Source organism: Myotis myotis, unplaced genomic scaffold (genome assembly GCF_014108235.1).
Source record: "Myotis myotis isolate mMyoMyo1 unplaced genomic scaffold, mMyoMyo1.p scaffold_m19_p_9, whole genome shotgun sequence".
NCBI lineage: Eukaryota > Metazoa > Chordata > Mammalia > Chiroptera > Vespertilionidae > Myotis > Myotis myotis.
Window position 1 is genome coordinate 65,329,353 of NW_023416401.1, and position 17,486 is coordinate 65,346,838.

The 17,486-nt window shown below is 40.6% G+C and overlaps 1 protein-coding gene across 1 annotated transcript; it reads right to left on the bottom strand.

Annotated features, from left to right (window-relative positions):
* Positions 1-252: 252 nt before the first annotated feature.
* PCNA (proliferating cell nuclear antigen) lies at positions 253-8,698 on the bottom strand. The gene is made up of 6 exons (XM_036322524.1): positions 8,301-8,698; positions 5,881-5,978; positions 5,642-5,709; positions 4,589-4,783; positions 1,917-2,040; positions 253-1,596 (listed from the first exon to the last, which is right to left on the bottom strand). The coding sequence occupies exons 1-6, from the start codon at positions 8,519-8,521 to the stop codon at positions 1,517-1,519; spliced, it is 786 nt and encodes a 261-aa protein (XP_036178417.1). The 5' UTR covers positions 8,522-8,698; the 3' UTR covers positions 253-1,516.
* Positions 8,699-17,486: the final 8,788 nt, after the last annotated feature.

Here is a 17,486-nt window from a genome sequence, read left to right on the forward strand (position 1 = left end):
CTACTGGGCATGTGCCCACAACCAAGGTACATGCCCTTGACCAGAATTGAACCTGGGACCTTTCAGTCTGCAGCCCAGGCTCTCTATCCCCTGAGCCAAACCGGTTAGGGCTCTGTATCTATTTTTGATCATCAGTTTATAATGGTCTTTATTATCAGTGGCCCCACTCTTGTACTTGTCTCCCTCTCCTAGGCCATCAGGCCTTGCCCAGGTCAGAGAGAGGTCTGCCCACAAGAAACACTTTGCCGCACATGAAGCTTTTAAATGTCAGCTTTATTAAGGTATAATTTACATAAAAGTACAACTGGATGAGGTTTAACAAATGCAGTCTTGGACCATCACCTGTCTAGATAAACTGTTTCATCACTCCAAAAACTCCAGCAGGCCCCTCTGCTGCCAATCTCCTTCCGCCCAGGCAACATAAGGTAATGGTTACCCACTGAATACAGTGAGTTCTGAAGTCCAATCACTAGAACTCAAGTCCAGGTGCAACAAAGAAACCAGTTATTTAATCCAAACATAAAATATAAAGGAAAAAGGATTGTAATAAAACAGCTTTCAGTGTGTAGGATGCCAATTTGTGACCTTGTAAGCACAATTACTGGGAATGTTTAAATAGCCTGTTTCACAAGTGCTGGGCCTTTTCACTTTCTCGGTTGAACCCAACACCATAAGAGATAAGCCATTTTCATCCTTTACGGGAGTTAAGTCTCAAATAAAGCTATTTATACTGGAGAAAAAATTTTTTTGCAAACATACTCCTTGGGCCCTATCACAGACCTAGTCTCTTCTAAGTCTTGTAAAAGGTTCCCTAGGCTAAAGAAACACTGCCTTGTAACAATACTAGCCTTATAAACCAACATAACTGAGTGCATTAAGTTTCTGAAAAAGTGTTAGTTTTTGCTTACAAAAAAGACAAAATAATGAAACATACAGAATTTGTTCTATTCTCCCATTCACTTCTTGAGCTCAAGTGAGAATACAAAAATAAATTTGACAACTGAATCTTCACAAATATCTTGTCACCTACTGCATTTGGAGTACTTTTTATGGCTATACTAATGTATTTATATCTGGCTGCTCTAGATTGAAAAAAATATATAACATTTACACAAAAATGGTAGCACTAATTATGAATTCCCTAGGATACTTGCAACAGTCAAGGTTCAAATGAAGGCACTGTCCTGTGATATCTGAAATTCAAACAACTTTTATTTAAATTGAAAAAAAACCCACAATTATTAAAACTGCATTAATAGTCAAAACCCTTTGTTATAAAAATCCTAACAACTATTTCTATATAAGGCAGAAGTAGTTCTAGGTTAATAAGACCAGATTTGACTTGAGACTATGCTTTCAATTGTAAAGAATGGAAAACAGGTTATTTACAGAAAACATTATCTACATATGTACTCAGGTACAAATTTGGTGACAAAAGAGACTTTTAAAAGCATGTTGAAATCCCAGAAGCAGTTCTCAAAGAGCTTAGTTTTGTTTTCTTGGATTTTAAAACCGCCTAAGATCCTTCTTCATCCTCGATCTTGGGAGCCAGATAGTACTTTAAATGTCCCATATCAGCAATTTTATACTCTACAACTGAAAGAAGACAGGAACATGGGTTAATTACCGAGATGTATCATATACATACCTACAAAACAAGATTTAGCCCTCGCCAGTTTGCCCCAGTGGATAGAGTGTCGGCCTGCGGACCAAAGGGTCCCTGGTTCCATTTCCGGTCAGGGCACATGCCCCGGTTGCAGGCTCGATCCCCAGAGGGGGGGCATGCAGGAGGCAGCCGATCAATGATTCTCTCTCATCATTGATGTTTTTATCTCTCTCCCTCTCGCTTCCTCTCCAAAGTCAATAAAAATATATTTAAAAAACAAAACAAAACAAGATTTAACAAATTATCTTACCAAGGGGTACATCTGCAGACATACTGAGCGTTACTGTAGGAGACAGTGGAGTAGCTTTTGTAAAGAAGTTCAGATATCTCAGTGCAAAAGTTAGCTGGACTGGTTCATTCATCTCTATGGCAACCTAAGGGGAAAAAGCAAATGATTCATCATACTGAAAAAAATGTCAAGAAAGTTACAACCTAGTCATTTATAATATACATTAAAAAACTTCTATTGATTACATCGGAGGGTACTATGAAACTAACTTAGAAAACAGGTTAATAAAGCAAAACAACCAAGTATTAGCTTGTCTTTCTGTATATGAACCAAATCTCAGGTAACCCAATTAGGTGATAAGAGCATTATGGAAGTATCTCTACAAAATAAACCAGCTAATAAATAAAGGAATGAAATGTATTAATATATTACAACTCTGCAAAACATGACTTAATGAATCTAGACAATGACTATTTATAGGTGCTAAAAATCACAAAGGTATTCAGATACCTCATGACTCCTACCAAAAGTACATATCACCATCTATTAAGTATTCTTTGCTCTCCCATCCCTAAAACAAAGAAACCGTGAATATCAAGCCTCAAGAGCTGTAGCTACTAATTTATAGGAAATACAAAGTAGAGGAACATATTGACATAAACAATGAAACTGGCAAAATGCAGACTCTGCGAAGCTCAATAACAAATAACCTAGTTTCTTCAACAAGTGAAATTGTAATGGAGAGGCATAAACAAATCGGAAAACCAATGGATCGAAAACAACTGCAATGCAATGTATGTACCTTCTTAAAATTTTGATTCAAGCAGTTCTAACATGACCAAGGAAATAGAAACACAAAATTTCCTTAATATTGAATAATTTTCTTATAGTATGTGGTAAAGTTTAATGTTTATACTCCAAGTAATATTAAAATGTTTACGGATGAACTAATGTTAGAAAATTTTAAAAATCAAAGTTGGAAGGGGAGTGAAATGTAATTTAGGAGACAGAGCAAAGTTGGAATTAGTCCCTACAGTTTTGCTATTTAATAGACTTAATATGTGAAGGTGTATTACCATGATGTGCATTGAAATTATGGTTATAAGCTTATCTAGGTTGTATACATAATATGTTCATTTAGTGTGGGAGTGTTTTTATACAGATTTAAGGATAAATGTGAGCCCTGGCTAGGCAGCTCAGTTGGTTAGAGAACTGTCCTAAGGTTGCAGGTTTAATCCCTGGGCAGGGCACATAGAAGAGTCAATCAAGGAACGCACACATAAATGGAACAACAAATCGGTGCGCCCCTTCCCTTTAAAAATCAATTAAAAAGAAAAATAAAAGAATAAATCTGAAATAAATTAGTAAAAAAACAACCCTTTTATTTTCTTATGGATTGTCAGCTTTATTGTTGGGCATTCAATATTAAAAATAAAGAATAGAGTTTACCTTTAAATGGAGTTTACCTTCATTTAATCTGTGGGCTGACAACTCAAGCAAGGGATAAGAAAATACCTAATCTTTACTATAAACTTACAATATGCCAGATACTGTGTTAAGCACTTTGAATGTTACATTTAATCCTAATAATCTTGAGATTAGGCCCTGTAATTGTTCTTGATTTACAGAATTAACTGATGTTCACAGGCTAGCAAGTTTTATTTTAGTACAATTAGCAAATTTTAGTTTATAACACTCTAAGAATCGAAAAAAAAAAAAAAACCCAAACACTTGATTACAAGAAAGCCTTATTTTAAGGACATTTCCTGGTTAAGTGTGGATTATACAGGAGCGCCCAACAGCTAGATTTTTACCCCTAATTAGATCCTGCTGTTGAGGTGTCCTGTGCTGAATTACTTGATAAAAGCAGAGTAAATACCTCCAGAAACCTAAAGGTTAGACACCTAGCTTCTCAATCCTATTCTTAAGAGTATGTGTGGGTTTGATACACCAACACATTATCCAGTGATTTATAAAGCAAACACTGAATTTGCATTCCCTGCTTACAAATTATAAATTAGATGGCACTTATAAATCACTTGCAGATTTCAACAGTATCTTCCACTTTTTACAAACTGTAAAAATGCAATTTTGTCTATTTTTCTTTAGAGTTTTCTTTAATTTAAATATTTACCTTGCTATAGAGAGAATGTTTGTCATGTCCCTCCTCCCCCTTTAATGTTAAAACTGAATCCCCAATGTTATGCTATTTGAGGTCGGGCCTTCATGAATAGGATTATGTCCTTATAAGAGACACCAGTCCAGCTGGTGTGGTTCAGTGGTTGAGTATCGACCTATGAAACAGGAGGTCATGGTTCGATTCCCAGTCAGGGCACACGTTCCCGGGGTTACAGGCTAGATCCCCAGTAGAAGGTGTGCAGGAGACAGCCAATCAAATGAGTCTCATCATTGAGATTTCTACCTCTCTGAAACAGTAAAAAGAAAAGACCCTAGAAAGCTCCCTTGCCCCTTCCACCAGGTGACAAGGCTGCGGTCTATGAATCAAGAAGAAGGTCCTCACCAGATACCAAAAGGGCCAGCCTCCAAAACTGTGGGAAATAAAATTCCATTGCTTATAAGCAATCAGGTTTATGATATTTGGTTATAGCAGCCCAATCAGACTAACCCAATATTAAGCAGTGTTCTAATTCTCTTCAAAGTATTTTTTTTCTGTTTACTTTAAAACTACTTACAGCTTCCTCTTCTTTATCGACATTACTTGTTTGAGACAACTTAATATTTCCATTTCCAAGTTCCCCACTGGCAGAGAATTTCACTCCATCTTTTGCACAGGAAATTACAACAGCATCTCCAATATGACTGAGATCTCGGCATATACGCGCAAATTCACCAGAAGGCATCTTTACTACACAGCTATACTCCTGTTCCTATAAAACAAAACAAAATGAAACAACAAAAAACCCTTAAAGATCAATTACTGGGAATTAAAGATTTGGTAGGTACCATCTAATCAGCATCCAAATAAGAACTCAGAATTACTTTGAAACTTATTGTGTGACTTAAAGCACTCCAACCACTCAAAAAAGAAATGCAGATCTGAAACAAGTACGTAATAAGAATAATTATACTAAGAAAACAAAGTAGAGCTTAAACCTTTTAACAGTAAAGTCCAGGAAAGTAGCGCTTCCCCAAATCACCCTTCAGGGCTAAATCAAGGGGACATTTGAGTCCGACCTGCATGGCTCAGTGGCTGAACATGGACCTATGAACTAGGAGGTCATGGTTCCATTCCAGGTCAGGGCACATGCCTGGGTTGTGGGCTCATTCCCCCGTGTGGGGCATGCAGGAGACAGCCGATCAATGATTCTCATCGCTGATATTTTTCTATTTCTCTTTCCTCCCCCCTCCTCTCTGAAATCAATAAAAATACATTTTTTTTTTTTAAAAAAAGAGGCATTAGACTATGGCATAAGAACAAAGATGGTGCAAGCGTGACTACTGCTTTCCAGACAAAAGAAGTTTAGATATTCCAACACTACTTCTCTCCTTTAATGTTGATAAACTTAATCTAATAAATTTTTGCCCCTTGGTTCTAAAATCTAATCTTCATACGCATTCAGCAACAATGAAGTCAACCAATGATCCATTTTTTAAGAGTACTGTAACTCCACTTTGGAACATGCACCAGCAGATATATAGTTGTTAGGAAGTAGGCTTTAAATTACACTAACATATCTTAGGTAGCTATCCATGCACAGTACACTCAATCAGAAACTGATACTCACTGGAATTCCAAGTTGTTCAACATCCAAATCCATTAACTTCATTTCATAGTCTGAAACCTTTTCTTGGTCTACCAAAAGAAAGCAAACATTGTTGAAGAAAAGCATGTAAGCTTCTAACTATGATGAAGTAAATCTTGTAAGCCTCAAAAAACATTATTTTAGATTTCTCACAGCTTTGAAAATACTGATGCTGCATTTTAATTTTCTCCAGGATAACGCAGTAGAAGAGTATAACCTACTTGGAGCTTCAAATACTAGTGCCAAGGTGTCCGCATTATCTTCAGCCCTTAGGGTAATGATGTCTTCGTTGCCAGCACATTTTAGTATCTTGGACATGCTAGAACAGAGAAGACACAGGATTTAAAATTGATGTACAGCCCTAACCGGTTTGGCTCAGTGGATAGAGCGTCGGCCTGCGGACTGAAAGGTCCCAGGTTCGATTCCGGTCAAGGGCATGTACCTTGGTTTCGGGCACATCCCCAGTCGGGGGTGTACAGGGATGTGCAGGAGGCAGCTGATTGATGTTTCTCTCTCATCGATGTTTCTGACTCTCTATCCCTCTCCCTTCCTCTCTGTAAAAAATCAATAAAATATATTTTAAAAAAATAAAATAAAATAAAATTGATGTATAAGAACAAGAAAGGCCTCTTTTTTTCCTTTGGTAATAAAAGACCAGGAATAAGCTATTGTCCCCAAGTAAGGAGACAAGTAAATTATGAGAAATTCAAATCCAAGATTAAATTAAAATTCAAGATTGTTAGCTCCTCTGATTCAAACAGTCCCTCTGTTCAAACTACAAGACAAGTTACTTTCAAGGCTACATTTCTGTATAACCCTCCTCTTTGTTGTTTTTACAACTCAGGGATAGTTAATAGAAAGTCCTCCCCCACTCTTCAAACAAGCCCCTTTGAACTCTTCATAACTCTTGCTCTAAGAATGGTTTGCAGGCTTTGAAGAAATACTGGTAAGATGCCCTGACCAGTTTGGCTCAGCGGATAGAGCGCTGGCCTGCGGACTGTAGGTCCCAGGTTCCATTCCGGTCAAGGGCATGTACCTTGGTTGCGGGCACATCCCCAGTGGGAGGTGTGCAGGAGGCAGCTGATCGATGTTTCTCTCTATCCCTCTCCCTTCCTCTCTGTAAAAAATCAATAAAATATATTTAGAAAAAAATACTGATAAGACATCTCCCTAAGACATCTGTCTGGATTATCTCCTAAATAACAAACTACAGTGGGGCCTTGACTTACGAGTGTCACGACTAACGATTTTTTTGAGATACCAGCTGTCTCTTGGCCGATTTTTTTGCATTGAGTTGATAGAGTAATTTGAGTTAAGGAGCTCCTCCCCGTCTGAATATAAACGAAAAAGCAGTATATTCTGAATTGCAGATCCTTTTAGTGGCGGAGTAAATTACTGGACCACGACGACCATTAAAAACAATATGCTGCTATTAAAAGACATGACAGCCCCTCAGTCAGTGGGAGGGGGCTGTTCCCAACCTCGCTTCTTGACTTTTCATATAAACGAATTTCTATGAGAGACCTTGACTGTGCTGTGAAAAAGCCAATTTATTAACGCGTGCACCTTTATTGAAAAAGCAAAGCAGGCCAGTACCTCCGGCTGACGAAGCGCAGACGGGCTCTCCGCTCATCTGAAGAGCCAGCCAGGTAGGGTCTTTACCCTCCTGTCTACAGGTTTCAAAACTCCTCCGCTGACTATTTGGGCAGAGATGAATTCCCCAGGATCCCCTTCACTTTGTTGTGGCCTCCTCAGAATTCACGAGAAGCGCCTGGCAGCTGGCTTCTCTGCTTGGGGAATAAAACTGCCCTACCCGCCCCCCGCCCCGCACTCTCTCATTAGGGAGCTTTTTAACCATTTGCTCTAAGTACCCTTGGCGGGCGAAGAGAATGGCTTGTTATTTACAAGCTGGCTGTAAACTGCCCACACTGTTTGGCCTTGTTTTAACTTTCCCCATTTTCCCTGCCCTAGAATCCCGCAACAGCACGTAGAGTGGGTCAATATTTCTCATAAGTGTTTAAAACTTTAAACACGTATATATACTAGATAGTGATCAAAAAGTTGAAAGCCACTGCTCTGGAGAAATCTCTCAAGTTCAAGAGGGTGATCCCTACAACTTTGTAATAAAAAACCAGAAATAAGTTATGGTCCCTAAGTAAGGAGGCAAGTAGGGAACACGATAAAGCGGTCAAAGTCATCCACGACTGGGGGCGGGCTAGAAGCAGGGGGGACAATGGGGGGAAAAAAGGAAACATATGTAATACTTTCAACAATAAAGCTCTTAAAAAATGAGTAAAAGTCACCCGTGACCATGGTTTCTCAGTCAAGGCCACCGGCACCTAAGGACCAAAAGGGCTCTAGAAGCGTGTCTTCCTAGCAGCCCGGGGAAGCCCGTCACTTTCCCGCCACCGCCCGCTTTGTGACTCCGGCGCGGAAAGGGCGACTTCCCGCCTCAGCCAGCGCGGGCTTTCGGAAGCGCGCGCTCCACGGGGTCCCGCCCCCAGGCCCAGCAGGCCAATGCGAGGGCGGGATGGCCCACGACAGCCAATGAAGGGCCAGCTGAGAGGAGCTCCCGCCAAGAGGGGGAGGGAATGGGAGCGAGGGGCCCGGGGCCCGGCTCCCCGACCGCTCCCGGGCTCACCTGGTGAGGTTCACACCCATGGCCAGGTTGCGGTCGCAGCGGTACGTGTCGAAGCCCTCGGACCGCAGGGTGAGCTGCACCAAAGAGACGTGGGACGAGTCCATGCTCTGCAGGTTCACGCCGCTCGAGCTGATGTCCCAGCAGGCCTCATTGATGAGGTCCTTAAGCGCCTCCAGCACCTTTTTCAGGATGGAGCCCTGGACCAGGCGCGCTTCGAACATGGTGGCGGAGTCGCAACGACGCGGCTAGAGGCGAAGTGAAGGAGGAGGAGCAGCCGGCCTAGGCTTGACAGAGCGAGCGGGCTGCCGCAGCGGTGAGAGCCTGAGACCTAGGACGATCACCGGAACGCTCCGCTCGCAACCGTTTAATACCGCCGGGTCTGCGAGCGTGCACGCTCCGCCTCTGCGTCCCGTGATCGTACGTCACCACGCTGCCCCGCCCACACGTGGGCGGGAGGTTCCAGGGCTAATCCAGTGCCTAGTTCGCGCTAAGCCCGCCCATCTTGGACACCCATTGGAGGATGAGGGCGGGAGGGAGGGATAGGAACGCTGCGCCTTCGGGGGCGGGCGGAACGTCGTCGGTGGGATTGACAGCCTTTTAGTCACTGCGGAGTCTGAGCGCTGGACTAGTCCGGGCATCACTGAGACTCAGGCCCGGGATCCCCGCGCTCCGGTTTTGTGTCGCCTCCTCAGCCCCCTGCTTCGGGGATAGAGAGTTGCCAGCCCCGAGAGTGAAAGTGAAACAAATCAAGCCCAACGGGAGGGAAAGACGCCCTGGAGCCTGAGGAAAACATTTGCTTTAAGTGTGCACTTTATTTTTGCTGTCGTAGAAGCGATGTGGTCCTAAAAGTCAGACGATGTGAAGGAGTGCAGTTATGATAACAAAACGACCTCAGCTCCCACCACCTTCTCTTTAACACCCCTCCACGCACACACCAAGCTCGTGTCACAATCGTTTCTGTATACAGCTTTCTAAGCTGCTTTTTCTATAAATACACGTTTAGAAAAACAAAACTGGGTTCATACCGTTAACATTTCTGCACTGTACTTAATAAAGTATATTTAATTTTATGCCACGTACATGTTTTTGTTGTTGTTGTTTTTTATGAATACCTTTTAAAAAGATGGAGTAACACAGGCATACCTCGGAGATAATTGCGGTTCCTTCCATACCACGGGAATGAAGCCGGAAAGGCAGTAAAGAGTGATGTTTTTGCAGGTTGAGGGTTTGCCACACCTGTGGGAGGCAATAAAGCGAATTGCAATAAAATGAAGCTTATCTGTCTCTTAGGTTTGCAAACAAATTTACCAATTTCTTGTAATTACAAACACCTTTGGGCACGTAGGTGGTTTTTCAAGATCAACTCCTTGAACTAGCATTGCTGGGTGGAAGAGTATACACATTAAATATTCGATTGTTGTTGTTTTTTTAATCCTTATTGTTGAAAGTATTACAAAGGTCCCCTTTTCCCCCCATTGACTCCCTCCAGCCCCCACCCCCCAGGCCTTCACCACCCGATTGCCTGTGTCCTCGGTTATGCATATATGCATACAAGGTCTTTGGTTGATTACCTCCCACTCACCCACCCTCCCCTGCCTTCCCTCCCAGAATCCACACTCTGTTCCATGCTTCCATGTCTCTGGATCTGGATCCACTCTGTTCATCAGTTTATTTTGTTAGATTCCACATAAGAATGAGATCATTGATACATGTCTTTCTCTGACTGGCTTATTTCACTTAGCATACTCTCCAGGTCCCTTCATGCTGTCTCAAAAGGTAAGAGATCCTTGTTTTTTACGGCTGCATAGTATTCCATTGTGTAGATATACCACAGCTTTTTTATCCACATGACTACTGATGGGCACTTGGCTGTTTCCAGATCTTAGCTATTGTAAATTGTGCTGCTATGAACATAGGGGTGCATACATTCTTTCTAACTGGTGTTTTAGGTTTCTTTTATTATTATTATTATTTAAATTCTTTATTGTTTAAATGTTTCAGGTTTCTTAGGATATATTCCTAGGAGTGGGATCACTTGGTCAAATGGTAGTTCCATATTTAATTTAAAAATATATATATTTTAACCCTAGCTGGTTTGGCTCAGTGGATAGAGTGTCAGCCTGTGGACTGAAGGGTCCCAGGTTTGATTCCAATCAGGGCATGTACCTTGGTTGTAGGCACATCCCCAGTGGGGTGTGGGTAGGAGGCAGCTGATCGATGTTTCTCTCTCATCGATGTTTCTGACTCTGTACCCCTCTCCCTTCCTCTCTGTAAAAAAATCAATAAAATATATATATTTTTAAAAATATATATTTATATATATATTTTTAAAATATATTTTATTAGTATATTTTAATTTATTAATATATCATAATATATCTCATCGATGTTTCTGACTCTCTACCCCTCTCCCTTCTTCTCTGTAAAATTGATTTTTTTTACAGAGAGGAAGGGAGAGGGGTAGAGAGTCAGAAACATCGATGAGAGAGAAACATCGATCAGCTGCCTCCTGCACACACCCCACTGGGGATGTGCCTGCAACCTAGGTACATGCCCTTGATTGGAATCAAACCTGGGACCCTTCAGTCCACAGGCCGACGCTCTATCCACTGAGCCAAACCGGCTAGGGCCATATTTAATTTTTTGAGGAAACACCATACTGTTTTCCCTAGTGGCTGCACCAGTCTGCATTCCCACCAGCAGTGCACTCTCTGCCAGCACTTGTCATTTGTTGACTTGTTGATGGTAGCCATTCTGACAGGTGTGAGGTGATACCTTATTGTCATTTTACTTTGCATTTCTCTGATGACCGGTGATTTTGAGCATTTTTTCATATGTCTCTTGGCCATCTGCATGTTCACTTTGGAGAAGTGTCTATTTAGGTCCTTCGCCCATTTTTTAATTGGATTGTTTGTCTTCCTTTTGTTAAGCTGCATGAGTTTCTTATATTTTTTGGATATTAAACCTTTATCAGATGTATCACTGCCAAATATGTTCTCCCATACAGTGGGCTCCCTTTTTGTTTTGTTGATGGTTTCTTTTGCTGTGCAGAAGCTTTCTATTTTGATGTAGTCCCATTTGTTTATCTTCTCTGTTTCCTTTGCCCTAGGAAATGTATCTGTAAATAAAATATTTGATTATTGTTGCTAAATTGACCTCTAAAGATCGCAATTTATATTCTAGCCAAGACTATGAGCATGCTCATTTCCCCTGATTTTTCTAACTATAGAAATTTTCATTTGTGTGAACATTTCAATTTGCATATTTAAAAAGTGTTACACAAAATGAATAAATAAAAAGTGTTACAGGATGGATATTTTTCATATATATCTTGACCATTGCAAGTTTATAGTTTTTCCATTAAACTGTCTTTTTCACATTGATTAAAAGGAGCACTTTTGTCCTCGCTGGTTTGGCTCAGTGGATAGAGTGTCAACCTGCAGACCGGAGAGTCCCAGGTTCGATTACAGTCAAGGGCACATGCCTGGGTGGCGGGCTCGGTCCAACGTGCAGGAGGCAGCCAATCAATGATCCCTCTCATCATTGATGTTTCTATCTATCTCTTCCTCTCCCTTCCTCTCTGAAACCAATAAAAACATATTTTAAAAAATAATAAAATGGTTGATTCAGTTAAGGGAAAAAAATTATTGCCTCATTGTCATGAGCAAGGTGCAGTGTTGTTGTTTTTTTTTTTAAAGGAGCACTTTATATGTTAATCATTCCCCATTATATATATTCTTCCCCCAGCTTCATTATTTTTCCCTTTCATTACAGCATTTTTCTTTAGTTGCACTTGATATTTTATCTTGGTCTGTAGAATTCCTTAGTTTTTCTACTATGTGTCAAGGATGGATTTGGCTATACCTAATCATATTCAGAGAATTTTGAGTCCTGAATCAGAAGATTCATGTATTTCATTAAGTCCAGAATAATATCAACCATATGGCTTCAAATATTACCTTTTCTGCTCTATTCTCTTCCTCTGTTATTTCTATTAGATGCATCTATTTCACAGAATTTAAAAATATATATCTTTATTGATTTCAGAGAGGATGGGAGAGGGAGAGTTAGAAACATCAATGATGAGAGAGAATCATTGATTGGCCGCCTCCTGCACGCTCCCTACTGGGGATAGAGCCTGCAATGGAGGCATGTGCCCTTGACCGGAATCAAACCAGGGTCCCTTGAGTCTACAGTCCAGCGCTCTATCCACTGAGCCATACCAACTAGGGCAAGGGGGGCGGTGTTCCCGTTTTATTGAGGTATAATTGACATAATGGAACTCAAAAGTCTTTGATGTATCTGGAACACATTGAACAATGGGGAGAGTGGTGCAAAATGATTTTGCAAACAAAGGCAGGGGTGAAATCTTATAGGACTTTGCAAGCCCTCTGCAAACGCACAGGGAAGTTATCAAAAGAAGGTCTTTGACATGATCCAATGTGTGTTTTAAGACAATCACTTTAACATCTGGAAGTGGTGCTATTCCAATTAGTGAGAGAAAGAATGAATTAAGTAAATTATGACCAAACAATTGATTAAACTTCTAGACTCTTCCTAGTAACTGTTCACTGAAATAAATTCCAGGTAAAAATTTAAATAAATGTAAACCAAATAAGAAATGGAAAAGTACGCTCTGTGGGGGGTAGCTCAGTTGGTTAAAGAATCATCCCAATACGTCAATGTTTCAGGTTTGATTAGGACGTGTTTCAGGTTTGATTAGGACACATATAGGACTCAATCAATAAATGCATAAATAACTGGAACAAGAAATCAATGTTTTTCTCTCTCAAATCAATAAATTTTAAAAAAGATTTGGGAAAGTATTTTAGTAAGTAATTATGAGATCTTGCTGTGGCTTCTAAACATATAAGGCAAAAAACACCATACAACGTAAGTTTTAAAACTTCAGTATGCCTCAGAGCACTGTGTTGGTTCATATACTTGGTTTCCATGACACAGAACCCAATTCAAACTGACTAAGAGAAAAGGGGAATTAAAGCATCTAAACAAAAACCAGAGGTGCCTGGCTTCCAGTGTTCTTAGTAAATGTATGAATAAAAATGGTTGGCCATGTTAATAAAGAAATATAAATTAAAGGGAGATAGAATTTTAACCTACCAAATTAACAAAGGTTGTGCTAACACCCACTTGTTAGGAAGGATTCAAGAAAGTGGGCACTTTCATGCATTAAAGATCTCTCTATATAAAAGGCTAAATGACCGTCTGCGACCATCCAGTACCTATGGCGCCCACTGATCACCAGGGGCTGCCGAGCTGCTGTGACTTGTACCCAGGAACCAGAGAGGAGGGAGCCTGATTCCTCCTGGGGCTGCGCGATTCCACCTTCGGCCATGGGTTATGTTGTTCCTGGGGCACTGTTGGCCCCAAATCTGGTTTACTGCACACTTGTGTTTGTGTTCCACACCCTGTACTACACAACTATGCAGAGTCTCCTCTTGGATTCTGGGACCCCTCGGGGGATGTTGGAGAGCCGGTTTTGGCCCGATCCCCACAGGCCAGGCCAAGGGACCCAACCTGCCGGAGAAACCCTACTCACTCCACAGACACCCTTCAAGCCACAGCACCATCCCAGGAATTCTAATTAATTTCCTTTCAATGTGCACAAATTCATGCACCAGGCCACTAGTAGGAGTATAAATAGGCATAATTTTTCTGGCGGTAATTTGGAAATGTGTATGGAAAGCCTTAGAATGTTATTTATTCTTTGGCACAGAAAGTTAATCTCTAAGATTGTTTTCCTAAAGAAGTGATTAGAGGTACTTACCAAGATGAGGCATGTTTAAGAATGTTTCTTAGAGAGTTATGAACAATTCCCCTAAAATTGGAAATAACCTTGAGTTCTAATATGTTCTTTCTTAGGTAAATTATAATAAATCTGCAAGATGAATGAAATATAACCTTTTTAAAAAAACTGATTGATTTTTTTAGAGAGAGGAATGGAGAGGGAGAGGGAAATGGAGAGGGAGAGACATTGATTTGTTGTTCCACTTACTTATGCATTTGCTGGTTGATCCTTGTATATGCCCTGATGGGAACCTGCAACCTTGTCATATGGGGAAAATGCTCTAACCAACTGAGCTACCTGGCTAGGGCCTCATATAGCCTTTCAAATACCATTCTTCTTCTTCTTTTTTTTTAATCTGGGGAGGAAAAAAAATTGCATGACAGGTATTAGAAATACAAAAATTGTACACACCTTTTCTTATAAAATATGGCCTAACGAAAACTTTTAATTTAATTCCTGGTTCCCATCACACCAAATTATGTTTCTCCTTTTCAGTATTGTTTTTCTCCATCTTAAAGAGAGAACTTCTATGTCTCTCAAATACCATTCTTAAAGGGCATTTAATGATAAAAAGAAAAGTCAGGTTATGAAACAGTACAAACAATAGTATTCCAATTTTCTAAAATGCTTATATCTGGGTGTAAGTGGACAGAAAATAGAATGAAAAGGCAAGGATATAAATATTGGGGAATGGGGGAGATAGAAGAGGGTATGGGGGGTAAATGGTGATGGAAGGAGACTTGACTTGGGGTGGTGAATACACAATACATTATGTATTATAGAACTGTACATCTGAAACCTATATAATTTTATAAACAGACTAGAGGCCTGGTGCACAAAATTTGTGCACTTGAGGGAGGGGTCCCTCAGCCTGGCCTGTGCCCTCTTGCAGTCCGGGACCCCTCGGGGGATGTCTGCCTGCTGACCCCCAGAGGGATCGGGCCTAAGTCGGCAGTCAGACATCCCTCTTGCAGTCTGGGACCCCTCGCTCCTTACTGCCCCCTGCAGCGGAGGCGGAAGAGGCTCCCGCCACTGCCACTGTGCTCGCCAGCCGTGAGCTCGGCTTCTGACTGAGCAGCACTTCCCTGTGGGAATGCAATGACCGTCAGAGGGCAGCTCCTGCATTGACCGTCTGCCCCCTGGTGGTCAGTGCACATCATAGTGATCAGTCATTCTGCTGTTCAGTTGATTTGCATATTAGGGTTTTATTATATAGGACGAGAGGCCCAATGCCTGAAATTTGTGCATGAGTAGGCCTTCGCAGCCGCAGCTGCCTGGATCCCTCCCTTGCAGCTGTGGGGGTGCAGCCCCGGCTTCATCCCAGAAGGACATCTGGTCTAATTAGCATATTACGCTTTTATTATTATAGATGTTGCCTCAATAAATTCAATTAAAAAGTTAAAAAAAGAATATAAATATTAACAGTAATTATCTGTGGCTGATGGCACCACAAGTGATTTTAATACTTTTCATTGTACTTTTCTGCATTTTCTACAGTGTTTTCATCAACCATACATTGCTGCTCAGAATGTGTTAATGAATATTGGGAGAAAAAGAAACTATTTTATATAAATTCTGACAAATTTCTTTATAAGGTAATATTATGTATTAGAGTGATTCTCAATCCTGACTGCAATTAAACTCACCTTGGGATTTTAACAACAACAAAAATCTATTTCCTCTTCGGTGCTTTCCAGAGATTGTTATGTAGCTCAGTTGGTGGGCCCTCTGTTAGTATTTTTGAGAAGCTCTCCAGTTAATTCTAATGAATAATCAAGACTGAAAATTACTATTTCAGCATGTGTGGTCGATAGATGAATAATTGTGCTGAAAGCCACCTGCCCCCACCATGTAGACCAGTTGTTTGAAAAAGACCAAAGGTTTGTCAGAGGAAACTTATTGATGATTCCTTAAACAATAAATTGCTTATTGACAATTCTTCCCCTCTAAGAGAGGACAAATACTATTCAGGGAACTGAATAAATTTTCTTGCCACTTGCACCAATGCAGTTTTTAAATACCAAGAAAGGGGAAGGTATTTTTTATTATAAAATAATAATTATAGCAACAGCTGCCCACTCATGCTGAGCTCACAGTCAGCTTGCACATTGTGGGAGATGAAGACTCTCATGCTAGTTAGTTCTACTAATCAAAATAACATCTCAAAATAATGGAACTAACCAAGAAGTGCAATGAAATTGCTGTATATAAGATAGGCCACAAACCTGGAAGAAATGACCCTAAAAGAAAGTGCTAATATGAGGAAAAAAAGAAAAATCAGGGATAGAGGAGGAGATGGAAGGTAATGTCAAGGAACAAAATTCTTCTTTGGGCTGCAGGTGGGGGAGATTCTTATTATTTCTTTCTACAATTGATGGATAAGCCCTAAAGGTCTACTGGCATGACTTCCAAAGGTCTGAGTACCTGACACCTCTTTTCCACAGCACTGACTTCAAGAATGTACGTGTGGGAGTTCAGTTAGTCTGATGGGCCGAGTGTTATGGATGAGAAATTTCTTCAGGCCAAACTGTAGGGGGTTATTTACTTTAGTAATCATATGAACCTCTGGTCTAAGTGAACTGGTTCTCCAACCTCCTTTGTACTAGGTTGGTTTTGAAAAGGAACAGCTGAGCTTCTGGAAGGACTGAGGTGATGTTTATTCACTCAGGTGTGACCTCTCACAATTATGTACCCTAAAGGTGAGGATCTAGACACCAGCACCTTCACCTGTCTCAAGAGCTCTGATGACCTTTGTGGCACTCTCTGTGTTCATGTCCTTCTAGGTTTTTCAGATAATAAATCTTGCTTAATTTACTCAAGAAGTGACCACTGAAGAGTCAAAATGGTGATCACACAGTTCTCAACAGATTAGGAGTTTTAAAATTAGCATCAGCATATTATTTATTTTTACAAATAACATGAAAACAAAAGACAAAATAAAACACAAAAAGCAAAGCTTTATGTAAATAATTTACAGAGATAAATAACAAACTGAAGGGAGTGGTCTGTTTCTCCAAATAAACCCAAACAAGTATTTGTGCAATGTTGTTAATATGAAAGAACACATAATCTGTGTTCAGTGTTCTTCCACATCCATTTTACTGTCACTGTGAAGGACTGTTAACAGGAACTTGGAAATATACTCTTACAGAAATCTAGAATTCTATTTTCTTTTAAAAAAAATATATTTCATTGACTTTTTACAGAGGGGAAGGGAGAGGGATAGAGAGTTAGAAACATCGATGAGAGAGAAACATTGATCAGCTGCCTCATACACACCCCCTACTGGGAGTGTGCCGGCAACCAAGGTACATGCCCTTGACCGGAATCAAACCTGGGACCCTTCAGTCCGCAGGCTGACGCTCTATCCACTGAGC